Source organism: Sprattus sprattus (genome assembly GCF_963457725.1).
Source record: "Sprattus sprattus genome assembly, chromosome: 7".
Lineage (NCBI taxonomy): Eukaryota > Metazoa > Chordata > Actinopteri > Clupeiformes > Clupeidae > Sprattus > Sprattus sprattus.
In genome coordinates this window covers 21,586,962-21,600,821 of record NC_137926.1, presented here as the reverse complement: position 1 = coordinate 21,600,821, position 13,860 = coordinate 21,586,962, and the positions used below count along the sequence as shown (strand labels likewise).

Sequence of the window (13,860 nt, the reverse complement as noted above, 5' to 3'; positions counted from 1 at the left end):
GGCGGGCATGCTGCCCCCCCACCCACTCAGCCCCCCCAAGTGCCACCCCAGCTTGGGTTCACTGCAGTCACCTTCCCCTGACCCGACAGCTAGCAGGGAGTGTGGCCCGGTTTCTGGCAAAGTCACAGTGCTATGCCCCGTCAGGGTCAGGGATGGCTTGATGTAAACTGGTGTAGGCACAAGTGCCCAAATTAAATGTTTTCTCTACTCTTGTGTGTTTTTGTGTTTGTTTGTTTATTTGTTTGTGTGTGTGTGTGTGTGTGTGTGTGCACGCACGCATGTGGGTATGTTTGTGTTGCTTTGTGTTTGCAAGCGCTTGTGAGGAAAAAAGTGTGTGTGTGTGTGTGTGTGTGTGTGAGTGTGTTTGTGTGTGTGTATTTGTGTGTGTGTGTGTGTGTTTGTGAGTGTGTTTTATGTTTTGGAGAAATTACATTGTCTGGCTTGTAGCATTGCTCTTGTGAAGGAGGCCCTCCGCTCACCTCTCCCTTTGTGCGAGGTCACCCCCACGATGCAGTTGCCATGGCAACAGGCCTCTCCCAGTGGGGGTGTATGTGCAGGAGGAGATTTTCATTACAAGGTGTTTGTTAAAAAATGCTCCGGTGCACACACACGTCCTCACCTCTCTCACCACCGCGCTCGCCAACTCGCCTTTCTGTTTTTTCTCTCCTCTCCCTAGGAAAACATGTCCGTGGCCGAAGACGACGAGGAGGACGAAAAGGTACCTTTTCTTTCTTCCTCTCTGTTCCTCTATCTTGCTCTACCACTCTGTCTCTCTCTATCTATCTATCTCTCTCTCTCTCTCCATCCACAGGTTTTTCTTAAACTGTCACTGTTCAAAGTTCAGGCTTCTGACTGTTTGAGGCCCACACAAGGCCCTGTGTTTCGTTCTCAAGTTCATAGAAAGCGCACTTTTATTTCAACTCTTACGTGCGGAGAAGAAAGCGAGGACGGCAGCTAGGACCACTTGAATGTGCTAACTGTCTCTCTTCAGTATTTTTGTTTCATTCCCTGGGGTTTTCTCATGCATCACTCATTGGAACCGCTCAGTTGCTTTTTGTTGTGGCTCTTTGAAACTCAAAACTAAGAAGGAAACGGAATCATTAATGGAATGCTAGGCTCCGCTGGGAATATCAAGAGATTGAAGCTTTCAAACTAGACACATCCAAACAGAGCGGGTAGGCTTTAGGTGAACAGAAGTAAAAATAGGCACACTATGGTGTATTATGAAAATATACTGCACATAGTGTTGCAGGACCTGTGACTTATTTTCCCATTTAGATTGACCGTTTACATCTTGTAACTGATGAGCTGTTCTACAAACTTGAATAACAGCTTTATTGCAACAGTACTGTTAATTAGCGTCTGAAATGGGTGTTGTGTGTTTTGTCCTTGTATGGAGGGCCGTGGTTTAATTTCATCCTGCTGTCTGGTTCGGGATGCAAAGAGTTAATGGTGTGTTGGGGTGTGTGTCTGTGTTATTGCTTTCTGACTGAGGAGTACGGAAGTGTGGAACTGCCTCAAAGCCTTGCAGCTATGACCCCTGTGCCATGTGGATAAGCCTGGGATTCATATCCATAATGTGCTCAATATATTCTGTTGTGATGACCGCGGGCTACCTTCATCTTTGAGGAGGAAAACTAGCCTCCCCAATCCCCCCACCCTGCCCAACACACACACACACACACACACACACAACCCCCACCCCCCCACCCAGTTAAAAAACACATCCTCTCTATAGATCCAGACTGAAAGAAGCAGGTTAATTCAGGGAGATAAGTCACATGATTTGTGCATGGTGCACATTAGTGTATGTGCTTAGCAGTGAAGCAATTGTAACACGTCTTGAAGTAGGAAAGACAGAAGAAACACACACACACACAGACTTCACGGCCAATGAGAGTGCTATGATATGGCAATTAAGTGTTCTATATGCTGTGGATGAACATTGGAAAGGAGAGTGCACTGGCTCACTAGACTTTGAACCAATATTTGCCTAATTTGAAATGTAAAAAACAATTATCATCCGAATTTGTTTAATTGTTGTAGACTGCTCCATTTAGTCCCTGGAAGTGACTGTTTCTTTCGTATTAAAAAAAATGAGACAGTGATATAATCAGATGGGGAAGATTAAAATAAAAACCTTCACAGATTTCTGCTTTAAGAAAATCATCTCATTTCTGATGTATTATAGGTTACAGAGCCCTTTTCACTTTATGAAAAAAAATGAAATATCTCCTTTCATTTACTTAATTAGCCAGCTGTCCATGTTTGTTTTAAGTTGTCAGCGCCAATTTAAGTCTGCCTATTTCAAAGTCTTGTTATGGTTTTTGCTGCGGCTCAAAAAAAAATGATATCATCCCGGCAGATCGAGCCGTGCAGCTTTGCACCTCGTATCAAAGTCATCTGTGCAAATGTGCGAGGTTAAAGAGTGATCAGTGTTAAAACTGATGACTTCAAAGGCATGCCCCGTTCTCCCTCGCTCCTTTTGCTTAGCATGTGTGCAAAGGCTATCCCCTCCGAGGAGGTTACCATTACCCTGCCATATCTCGTTCTGTGTGTTTGTGTGTGTTTGTGTGTGTATGTGCGTGTGCGTGTGTGTGTGTGTGTGTGTGTGTGTGTGTGTGTGTGTGTTTCCCCTCCGGAGGAAGGGAATATGTAAACCTCCGCCTGAGCAGCAGGATTGTAAAGGCATGACGCTAAAGGAAGGTGATAGGAGCGGCTCTGTTTCTGCAGAAATAATACAGAACAGATCTGCTAGCCGAACATAAATCTGTCCTCGGGGGGTGGGAAGAGAGGGGCCGCTTACAAATTACGTGCGGCCAATGTGACTTCCCTTTGGCCTTAGGTATCAATCGCATCGTGCAGATAGACAGTGTTTAATCACAGCAGAAAACAACAGCGGAATGGAAAACAACCCCAGCCAATTCCCCCACACCCATCCCCTCCACCCAACACAAGCCCCCCCCCCCATATGTAATGTCTGTGAGTTTGCCGTGGCCTCTGGGCACCGTGGGGGCTCCTCTCGTGCTTTGGTCAGCACTGGTCGAGGCTGCGGGCAGACATACGCAGAGCTCAGCCCCCCCCCCCCCACCATAGAGACCTCCATACAAACCCCTCATGCACCCCCATCCAACCCCTCCACAACCCAGCCACCACCAACCACCACCCTCCAACCCCACCCCACACACACACACCCCAAACACTCACCATGCACTATCACCTTCAGCTTTCCGCAAGGGCAGAGTGCTGATGTCATAAAGGGGGGCCTGTGTGTTCCGAGGCGTGCGGGCCTTTGTGACACGCGCAAGGCAGCCCAGCGAGGCACATGCCTTGCATCTCCTTTCCTCTTTTGGCCTCCAATTGCGTTTGTTTATGTATGTTCTGTGTTTACAATCCCATTTCGCCCGAGCAAGGGATCTAATGCCAGCAACACAGGTGTTTTCATTTGGATGCACGCTTTGCTCGCCTTTGTGGAATAAGTGAGTTGAAAAATACATTTGCCCATTGCCTTTGAATGAATATTCAAATTTGAAGCCATTTACTCAAATTAAAGGAATGTTAAATGAGCTTTTTTACCTGCCTTTTTTTTTTATTGTGCCCAGCACTCCCATGGAACAGCGTTTTTTTCCTATTTACCTTTGTACGGCAGATCAAATCTGTTCCTTATTAAGTCCGCCTTAAAAGCGAGCATTTACAATTATATCCTGAAATGAGAATATGATCTGACAGAGGTTTTCTAATCAGCAGACATTTATGACTCATGTAGTCTGTAGTCCCCCCAGTAAATCCATCCGGCTCCTCCTCTGAGAGCAAAGCTTTTTAGATTTTTGTTTTTCTCTGAGCGCTGAGCATTTTTCAAGGAGCACTAGAAAGGAACGGCATGAAGATAAAAAAAGAGAGAGAAAGAGAGAGCATCAAATGTGTAGTGGAAGATTTGCAGTGCAAGACATTAAAAAAAAAACTAAAAGAAAAAAAAAACGATGGAGGACTTCAAGGGTGTTTAGGGAGATGAATTGCAGTAATCCAGAGAGCCTGTTGATGTACGCTCCATGCTTGCCTTTCGTTTGTACTCCTTTTGGTCTTTGCTAACATGAAAGCCGTACGTGCGCACTTCTGTGTGTGTGTGTGTTTTTTTTAGAGAATGTTTTGGTCATTTAAAAAAAAAGTCTCATTGAAGTAATCTCTGACACAATTTACCTTGCCGCATGTGTGTAACTAGTCCTAGCTGACTATGGTGTCCTATCTCTCATTAGGTTTAATCCCACTGTTGGCATGAGAGCTTAATGAGGAATTGATAAAGATGAGTAAAGATGTGAAAAAGGTAAATTCTAAGCAAGGCCGTCATATGGAGCCTCTTGTCCTGCATGTCTGGTTTTTGTATTCAGTGTGGAGTGGAGATATAGCTGCTAGCTGGTCTGTGGCACAAGACGCTCTCCTGACACTGACTGTAAACACTCCAGAGGAGAGGAGCTTGAAATGAAGTTCAGAACATATCTGGAAACACCAGGCTTTTCACAAGGATTCTTTCCCTCAAATGTTCAAAGTAAACATTGGGGGAAATAACTTTCTATACTGAACTGTATTTCAGTTTATTTTATTACCGTAGAACATGCAGCATGTTTGGAGTAGTTCTTCTTTCCTAAAAAAAAAAAAAAAAGATTGTCAGATTTCGTAGACAACTGACAGAAGACATTCACACTTGACAAAAACATTTGAAACATAGATGGTTGGATTATGATCTTATTTTGAAATCTCTCACAGTTGTGAATTGTTTCTTTGGCTGTGACCCTTCATGTTGATTGAGTGGTGGCCAGATTGTTGTGTGTGTGTCATGATGATGTGTGTGTGTGCGTGTGGGAACAGCTTTCTTCCTGTGTGTGTGTGTGTGTGTGTGTGTGTGTGTGTGTGTGTGTGTGTGTGTGTGTGTGTGTGTGTGTGTCTAGAGGAGGGGGGTGGAGGGGTGGGCATCAGCAGGGAGTCTGCTCGCTGGGTTTTTCCCAGGGGCCTCTGCAGCAGGGTTGTGATGAAGGCGCTCTGTCTGGAGATCTGGAGATGCTTTTAAACACAAACATCCTCAGAGGACAAAAAAGCCTCTGCGCACCTCCTCAGGCAAGCAAGCCTCCTCTGAAAGAACCAGACACATTTCTCTCTCTCTATCTATCTCTCTCTCTCTCTCTCTCTCTCTCTCTCGCTCTCTCCCTTTTCTCGTCTCTCTCTCTCTGTCCTCGTCTCTCTCTCTCTCTGTCTCTCACTTTTTCTCTCTCTCCCTGCGTCTGTCTCTATTCCTTCCTGCTCTCATCTGTCATTATTCCTGTCATTATTTCCTCTTTTTGATGTGGCATGTGGGGCTAACATTACTCCAGTTATCTTCTGTTTGCTTCGTGTCATGCCTCTGGAAGAGCCACTCTCCTCTGTCTTGCCCGTCTCTACCGCCGCTCCCCCCAGCCTGGAGAACTCACTAATGTGATCACATTTCTCTCAAATTGCTATGATGGTTTCTTCTTCTTGTTCTCCTTCTTCTTCTTCTTCTTGTTGTTCTTCTCCAACACCATCTTCTGTATGTTTTTTGCTTCCTGCCTCAAAGTGCCCAGTCCATTTGGCCCATGTCCGTAAGCCACTCTGAAACACAAAGGCATGTGATGTCTTTATTCAAAAGGACAGTAGTGGTGTTTCCCAGCAAGGCCATTAGAAAAAATAGCATGGCGCTGCCTAGGCCCTATCATCATAGCGCCTGTGGTTAACAGTTGTTGGTATTAGAGATGAGTGCTGAGAGTGCTGCCTGTCACCAGATCAGAAGTGGGGAGAAATATAGCGATTGAGGGTGTGTGTGCGTGTGTATGTCTTTGTTTGTGTGCATTTCAGTGTGTGTGCACACATGTCCATGTGACTGTGTGTACATATATTTGCTTGTGTGAATGTCTGTATTTGTGTCTGTATGTGTGTGTGTGTGTGTGTGTCCTTGGCCCCCTCCTTAGCTCTGTGGCAGTGAGAGGTGCGAGAGCTACCCGCCCTGAGACCAGAGGGTGGCAAGTCAATCCAGCGGTGGGGAGCGAGGCGCTATGCTAGCACCCCGAGAACAAGACCCAACTTGCCCCATTCGCACCCTTCTGCATCTCAAGTTTCCCTTCCTCTCTACTCACTCACTCGCCCACTCCCTCATTTCTGACAGCTTCTGATTGTCAATGGCTATTTTAGATCTTTTTTTCCCCCCTCTCCCCCATTCCCCCCCCCCCCCCCACTTAATCTTTGATTGTGGGCGCACTTCCATTGTTTGTGGCCGACAAAAGGGGAAATCACACAGCTCGTCTCCTCGTGACGACGCTCTCTCTCCGAGAAGTCGCCGCGCTTTCAAAAGGCAGTGTGAAGAGACGCAAAAGCTGGGCTCATTATAGGCCATTGGGTAGATGAATTACTCGTGATGACACTCGAGAAATAAAGCACTTTCACTGTCTGATCTGTCTGCGGCAGCTGACCCAGCTCATCACTCCCTGTTTATTTCTCTTTTCTCTCTCTCCCTCTTTCAGGAATCAGAGAAGAAAGGACTGATGGAGAAAATCCATATGGTTCAAGAGACGGTCCTCATCGTGCAGAACACCTTGGATGAGGTTGCATCTGTCGCAGAAAGGATTAAGAAGTGGGTTGCATTTACTCAGTCACTTAGCGCCTATTTCATAATACCCACTCGTTAAATCTAAAGTTATTGTTATCATTACGAGGACTTATAAAGATAATTATCAAATGTGTTTTTTTGAATGGCATCCTGTTGTTTGCAGCACTTTCAACTGGTCTGTGCCTTTCCTGTCGTTCCTGGCCTGCATAGTGTTCTTCGGGGCGACGGCTGCATTGTACTTTATCCCGTTTCGCTACATCGTGATGATATGGGGTATGGACGCTCACACACACACACACACTCAGACACTTCTTTTCTGCCTTTCATGTTCATGTTCTTGGAAAATTGCTGCGATTTCATGTAATTCTTCTTTTTACGTGATTTACTCTTCTGTGTTGTTCAACACAATGGGAAGGGTTTTAATCCAGAGGCAACATACACAGTCTGGAGCTATAGAGCCCATTCTTTAGTGTATACACAGGTCAAAGGTCACCGATGTTCAGCAGAAGCATCTTCCCCTCTGGCCTTTGGTCTGGCAGTGCATCTCAAGAGCACTGAACACAATCAATATCCAAATACTATCAAACGGCTCCAGCGCTCACGCTCTCCTTCATGCTTCCAGGGCATGCCTTTCATGTTGCTGAGAGTAATTCTTGGCCTTTGGTGGTTTTTGTACACACAAAAGAACCAGGGGGCCCTCGCAATGTTTTGTCTCCACGGCAAATGTTTGGATTAACTTCTTACAAGTGAAATAATGAGTTGAAATTATACATGGAAAGTTTGTTTGTTTGTTAGTGTGTGTGTGTGTGTGTGTGTGTGTGTGTGTGTGTTTGAGAGAGAGAGAGAGAGAGTTTTTAATTATCTGTAGAGAAGTATCATGAAAATGTTGTTCATAAAGTGTGTATCTGTGTCCAAATAAGACTGAAATGTGGCAGCATGCTCTGCTTGTTTTCCACCATCTAAAGGTTGAGCAGCTCTCATTATATGAACGCAAGGCACACATCCCAAATCCTGTCGCTGAAACACTCCAATTTAGGCATCCACTGTAGAACCAATTTAGTTCTTTTTGGAGGCTGAAATGTAGTAACACCCCCAGTGTGCCTTCTCGTAGACATTGGGGAGTAGTCCTGGTGATGGGATGGGGATCGCTTTTGTTTTGTCTGTCTTGTCTTGTCTCAAATCACGGTTTGGAAGACGTCTTTATTTATTAATGCCCTTCTGTTTTTCTGTAGGTGTGAACAAATTCACCAAGAAACTGCGCGACCCATATGCCATTGACAATAATGAAATGCTGGATTTCCTCAAGAGGGTGCCTTCTGATGTTCAAAAGGTAAGAGTCCAATTTTACATACAGATAGAGATAGAGAGAGTTGGAGAACGAGAAGGGAGAGTGAGAGAGAGAGGAGAGAGAGAGAGAAAGGAGAGACAGCAAGGGAATTCCCCAAAGATATCTGCATTATTTGCTTTAGCAGAATTCCCATGTGCTGGGGGAATACTTCCTGTGCCTGTGTTTGATTATTAATGGGCTAGTGCCTTTAAGGAGCTGTCCCCGGCCCAATTAGTCCTCTGTGTGTTTTCCCGGGATCACCTCGGTGCAGTGGAGGGCTCCGCTCTGATCTGTCCTCGGCCATATCGCTCCCGCCTTGTCACTGATTATCAGTTTTGTCGGCCTGAGATAAAAGCAGGGGTGGTGTTGGGTGTCTAGTCCCAGGGATTGGCCAGGGGGGTGTGTATGTGTGGGTGTGAGTGTGTGGGTGTATGTGTGTGTGTGTGTGTGTGTGTGTGTGTGTGTGTGTGTGTGTGTGTGTGTGTGTGTGTGCTGTCTGACAGTCTGCCCCCTGCGCCATGTACACATCAGATTTGAAGGAGTGGATTGATGAAGTGGTGCATCATCGCCGCCCTGCTGGGTGCCATATGCGAGTGCGCCTCCGCCGTGACTGGTGTGTCACTGGCGGTTACATCAGAGGGGCTGGGGGCCGCGTGCCAGGCTGCCGGGGAGAGGTGGCTGTTGGTGTTGCCTAACTGGGCTCTACAGCCTGAGCGGGGGCAGCATGGAAACACACACACACACACACATACAAACAGATTTATATACTCATATACACACATACACACACATATGAGCAGACACACACGCACACACACATCTCACACAAACGCAGATATACCCAAACATGCCATATGTATAAACACATGGCATACCCTCATACTCAAAGGCAGTTATTAAAGCACATATGCACAAAAGCACATATTCACACACAACATTTGCATTCGCACATACACATACACGCACACACAAACACATGCACACACACATACTCATTTGGGATGCAATGGTAAATGGTATTATGTCGAACCATTCAACATAAAACAAAGGAACTAGAAGGGCACTCGCAGAGTGAAGACCTCTGCCAAGGCCAAATGCTGCATCTGGCAATGTTAGCAAAAGTGAATCTAAACTCGTAGAGCCACCCTGTGAATCGGGTCTGCTCCAAAATGTAATGGGTTAATCCTTGGCCCATGCTAGAACTTTCCACCAAGTTTCATGGAAATCGGGCCAGCAGCTTTTGTGTTATCCTGCTTACAGACAAACAAGCCAACAAAAAAACTGCACAAAAAACTCCTTGGTGGAGGTAATAACGAAAGCAGTGGGAGTATTTATTTCCAAAGATTTGCAGCCCTATTCGGTGGTCCTGACGTGGGATTATGTCACCTGATGGCAAAAAAATGAACTACGTTACTATGTCCCCTAATGAATTGACACACACACCCTATCTAGCTCTCGCCACTGATGGTTGATCCTCCAAAGCAAGTGAAAGCTAGCTACCTCACTGTAGTTGAGACAGAAGCCAGGCCTAGTCATTCATGCTGCCATTTTCCATGAATAAAATGTTTTTTTTTTTGTCAATAGCAGTGGCGGCTCCTGAAAAAAATCTCAGGGGGGAAATTTTTTTTATAATGAATAAGGCGACAAATTCAGTACATTAAGCAAGACAATTGTATCAATTTGTTGTTAGCTGATTAACTCATAGAGCAATTCCTTTTTGTCCACTAGATGGCAGCACACAACATAAATATTTCCCCTCTAGCTACATAGAGTAGCTAGTTACAGGTTGAAAGCTATGGAAGAAAGTTGCATCCAGGAGCCTTCATTAGCAAACATGCTGTGGCTCCACATTAAATGATCCCACTTTTTCATTATCCACATGTCTCAAATATTGTACAATGTAACTGAGCTTGACAGGACACAAGTTAAGGCCAGTAACAACATAAAGAAGGGGGCAACATATAAGTCAAAACCAACCATATTTATTGACTGTTTTTGAGTAAGTATTGGCTTACAAAAGCAAAATAAGTCATCACATAGAAAATAATAAGTGTTAGTGCAAGAAGCGAACATTACACCGTGAAACCTATGAAAAGTGGCAGTGGTATAGACAAACAGACTGCGTTAGCCACTTCACAGCCTGCTAGCCATGATTTTCTTTCGTTCCAATTCTTGGGTGTTGGATTTCCCCTCCTTTGTAGAAACCTGTTGAATGGATACATTTGGTCTAGAAAGTCCTAATTGTTTTGTTGTCAATTTATCTTCATTAGTATGGCGACTAAAAAGGAGTTTCTTTCAAAGGGCGAATCGAGTTGCTGCACTTAACGTTAGTCATCTTGACAGAATATGCCTTGACCTAAGCCGTACAACGTTCTTATACGCTTATACGTCCTATTACTTATGACGAAAGCATGGAGGGGCGAGCCCTCCCGGAAGCCATAGAGAATGCATTAAAAGCTCTGTTTTGTGAAAAAAAATTGATTTAACATGAGAGTCAGTGAGAGAGGTCTGCGGCGATTTCCATTTCGCCCCAAATCGCACAATAAAGGGGCGGGCCGTTTAAAGCACGACTTTTGCCTGACTGTTGCCTGACTGTTGGCTGATTGGACAACAACATTCAGAGGCAGATCAGAGGTTCTAGTGGTAGAATCCGACAGAAAAAAAACCTCCGTTTCCCGTAGGCAGTGCATCGCCCCAATTGCCCTTATGGACAGCCGCCCCTGGTCTATAAGGAAAATTAATAGTTAATTGTTTAAATGGTGATTAACATTTTAAAAGGATGCCGAAACCGTACTGATACCATGGCCCAAAAGTTGTGATACATAAAAACGATAGGCCCACTGTACCAATGCATCCCTAATACACTCACACACATACACACACACACACACACACACACACACACACACATACACACACACACACATACACGCGCAAAAGCCCATGCATTCCTGCTCAACCGTCTAGTTCAGCTGGCACCTAACTCTAACCCTAACCCTCTGCTGAGGAGATCTCCCTGCTCCCCTCCCTATGCTCTCCTGTTTGGCCTTATTTCCCTCGCTCTGCTCCTCAGACTACATGGAGCTGAGGGGTGCAGGAGGTTGTCACCGGAGGCCGTGACGAGGGAGTATTCTGGCATTGATGGCAGGGCTGGCAGGGGAAAGCGGTAAATATTTCTTCCGTCGCCGACCTTGCCAGCCTTCTCCTACTCTGTGCTGGGGAGTGGAAGGCAATGCGTCAAACGACTTTCACATTCCAAACTAGGAAAAAGACAAGAAAAAAAGAGAGAAACAGACAGAGAGAGAAAAAAAACTAAACGATTGGACTGTTTGTTGCTGTCGTGTTTCCCAGGACTCAAACTAGCTCTCTCTCACACACACACACACACAAACAAACAAACAAACAAACAGTCTGAGATTATATATAGCAGGTTCTCCGAGCTTTTCTCGCTCTCGTCCTACAGACTGAGAATCATACACACGGACGACAGAACGCCTGATGGGCTTTTGTTTTGTGTGTGGCCCCTCAGCACCTGAGATGGTGCGGGCCCAAACGGATGAGTGACACGTTACTAAAACTGAAGTTGACTCCTGTCTCGCTGGGGAAGAGTGACTTGGCAATTAGCGCCCGCGCCCGTCTTCAAAGGCCCCCTCAAAAGTGGACTTCTGATGCAGACTCCTGTGTCCTAAAATAAGAAGCATCTGTCAGTTCTGAGGGCAGTTTCATGTTCAGATGCGGCCCGCCGTCTCTTTGTTCCTTTTCCTTCCATCTCCTATTCTGATAATCAGGACTCAGTAATTAGAGCTGAGTTCTCACCTCCATTTCACAGAGCTCTTTCTGTGTGTGTGTGTGTGTGTGTGTGTGTGTGTGTGTTTGCGTGTGTGTTTGCATGGTATTGTTTTTGTTTGGAAAAACAACCACACAAAATCAACAAGAGATATTTTCTTCTTCTTTTTTGCCTCAGCCCGCAAGTGACAAGCAATTTGTCCGCTTTTTAAAATGATTTTCCATTTTATTCCTCTTTTCTGTCTCCTATCTATTTGTCAGCTTTACTGTATACTGTATACTTTAATGTATACTTATTTCAGTATGATACCAGTAAAAACACAGCTCTGAACTGAAAGTGTACATCAACTGTAGTCTACAATAACTATTCTACACCAAGCAAATTCTAGATATTTTATTTTTATCTTCTCTCTGAGGGCAAAGAGTAAGTATGAGACCTGCTAAGGTGATCGATTCTGAACACCAATCTGATGATCAGTCTGGCAGTTTTGCATATGTGAGTATAACTACTGCAGGATGAACACCACAGTCCTTGATGAGAAATTTCAGACTGGCACAGTTCAGATTATTATCAAGACGATGCAGCCCTCTCAGTAAGCTGCAAGGGTTCAAAGGTCGCTCTGATGAGTTCTGAGCGAACCAGAGGAGCAGGAGTTACCCACTGACCCCCTGCGTGAGTAGCTGCCAACCCAGGAGCCATGGCTGATTTCACTCCCAAACAAACTTCTGCCTACTGCTGCTATAATTAGGACCAGCGCTGGAACACAAAGTGGAAGGAGGAGAAGCAAAAAGTTATGTCGTGTTTTCTTTTCTTTTCTTTTTTTTTTGCTCTCACTTGTTCTCTGAGAGGACGTGGCGGCACACAATGAGCGATTCCATGGCTTTGCAGTCGGCCCCCGAGCTGGCTGGCAGGTCGTCCCTCAGTTAGGCTACTGTCTGCCTCTAACGCTGGGTTTGAGGATGAGGAGGAGGAGGAGAGACGGGGGTGGGTGGAGGTGAGGTGGTGGTGGGGTAGCCGGAGCTGGTGAAGAACCCCTTGACTTTTCAAATCCTTTCTCCCTGTGATTAATCCCCTCTGCTCCTGTGTTTAAAAAATGATTCATTACAGGCGCGGCCGGCTGGCTCTCCCCCTGCCTGGGCCCGCTCCTCAGGGGAGCCATTACGCGCGCTCCGCTGAGCTCGGATTACCTGCCTCTCCTACCAAACTCCTGTTTGTTTTTACAGGTGCAGTACAGCGAGCTCCGCGCGCCCGCTGCCAACCCACAGCGCAAGAAACGCTAGATCCCAGCCTGAAGGACCAGAGGAGGGATGGAGTGACGCGCCGATGTGGATGGATGGATGGATGGATGGATGGATGGATGAAAGGCGGCCCTTTCATAAAATGCCTCGGTCGCTCTCTGTTTTGGTACTTTGACAACTCGCTTGTGTCCACTGGACACACTGTTACTGCGAGGCCCATGGTCATGTGTGTGTATGACTGCAAGTTGGGTTGCGTGTGTGTGTAGGTGTTCGATGTGTGTGTGTTTTATTTGTATTTGTAAGTGTGTGTTTGCTTGTGCATGTGTGTGTGAAGGTGTGTCAAATTGTGTGTGTATGTACATTTGCACGTGAGTTCAAGTGTGTGTGTGTGTGTGTGTGTGTGTGTTCCTGCCACCCCTTTTGACGGGGGCTGTGGTTTGTCTCTAGGGGCAGCACATGGTGCTGTCAATCACTGCTCCAAGCTTTTATGGGGAAAAAAGGGAAAGTAGGGCGCCCCCTGGCCCAGCTTAACAACACGTTTTGGATCACTGAAACTCTTGGCCGCCGAGCACCAGAAAAGCTTCGGTGACCTGCACCACATGGAAATGTCTTTCTGTTGACCATGGACCGAGTACAAAGCATAACTATGTGATTAATTGCAAACCCAGCTGAAATCTGTATGCCATGCTGTTTTCGTATGATACTATCATTATTCGGACAGAGAAATATACTTCCTCTGTATCATAGGATATTTGCTTTGATACATATAAGCAATCATATATTTTCTTTACTTCAACTTTTTTTTTGAGAAATCATTGTCTCTTAAATTTGTATGTACTGTAAATATTAAACATTCTTTTGTGATATTCAGTTTTTTTTTCTGTCTGTATGATATATG

The 13,860-nt window shown here is 45.5% G+C and overlaps 1 protein-coding gene across 1 annotated transcript in view; it reads left to right on the top strand.

Moving 5' to 3' along the window:
- Nucleotides 1-13,004, top strand: part of mctp2a (multiple C2 domains, transmembrane 2a) — a gene marked incomplete at both ends in the record, with an annotated part of 44,997 nt that extends 31,993 nt beyond the window's left edge. Inside the window, 5 exon segments of the mRNA XM_080842523.1 lie at nt 677-718; nt 6,525-6,634; nt 6,774-6,883; nt 7,843-7,940; nt 12,948-13,004. Coding sequence (XP_080698649.1) covers nt 677-718; nt 6,525-6,634; nt 6,774-6,883; nt 7,843-7,940; nt 12,948-13,004 — 417 coding nt within the window.
- Between the last annotated feature and the right edge of the window lie 856 nt (nt 13,005-13,860).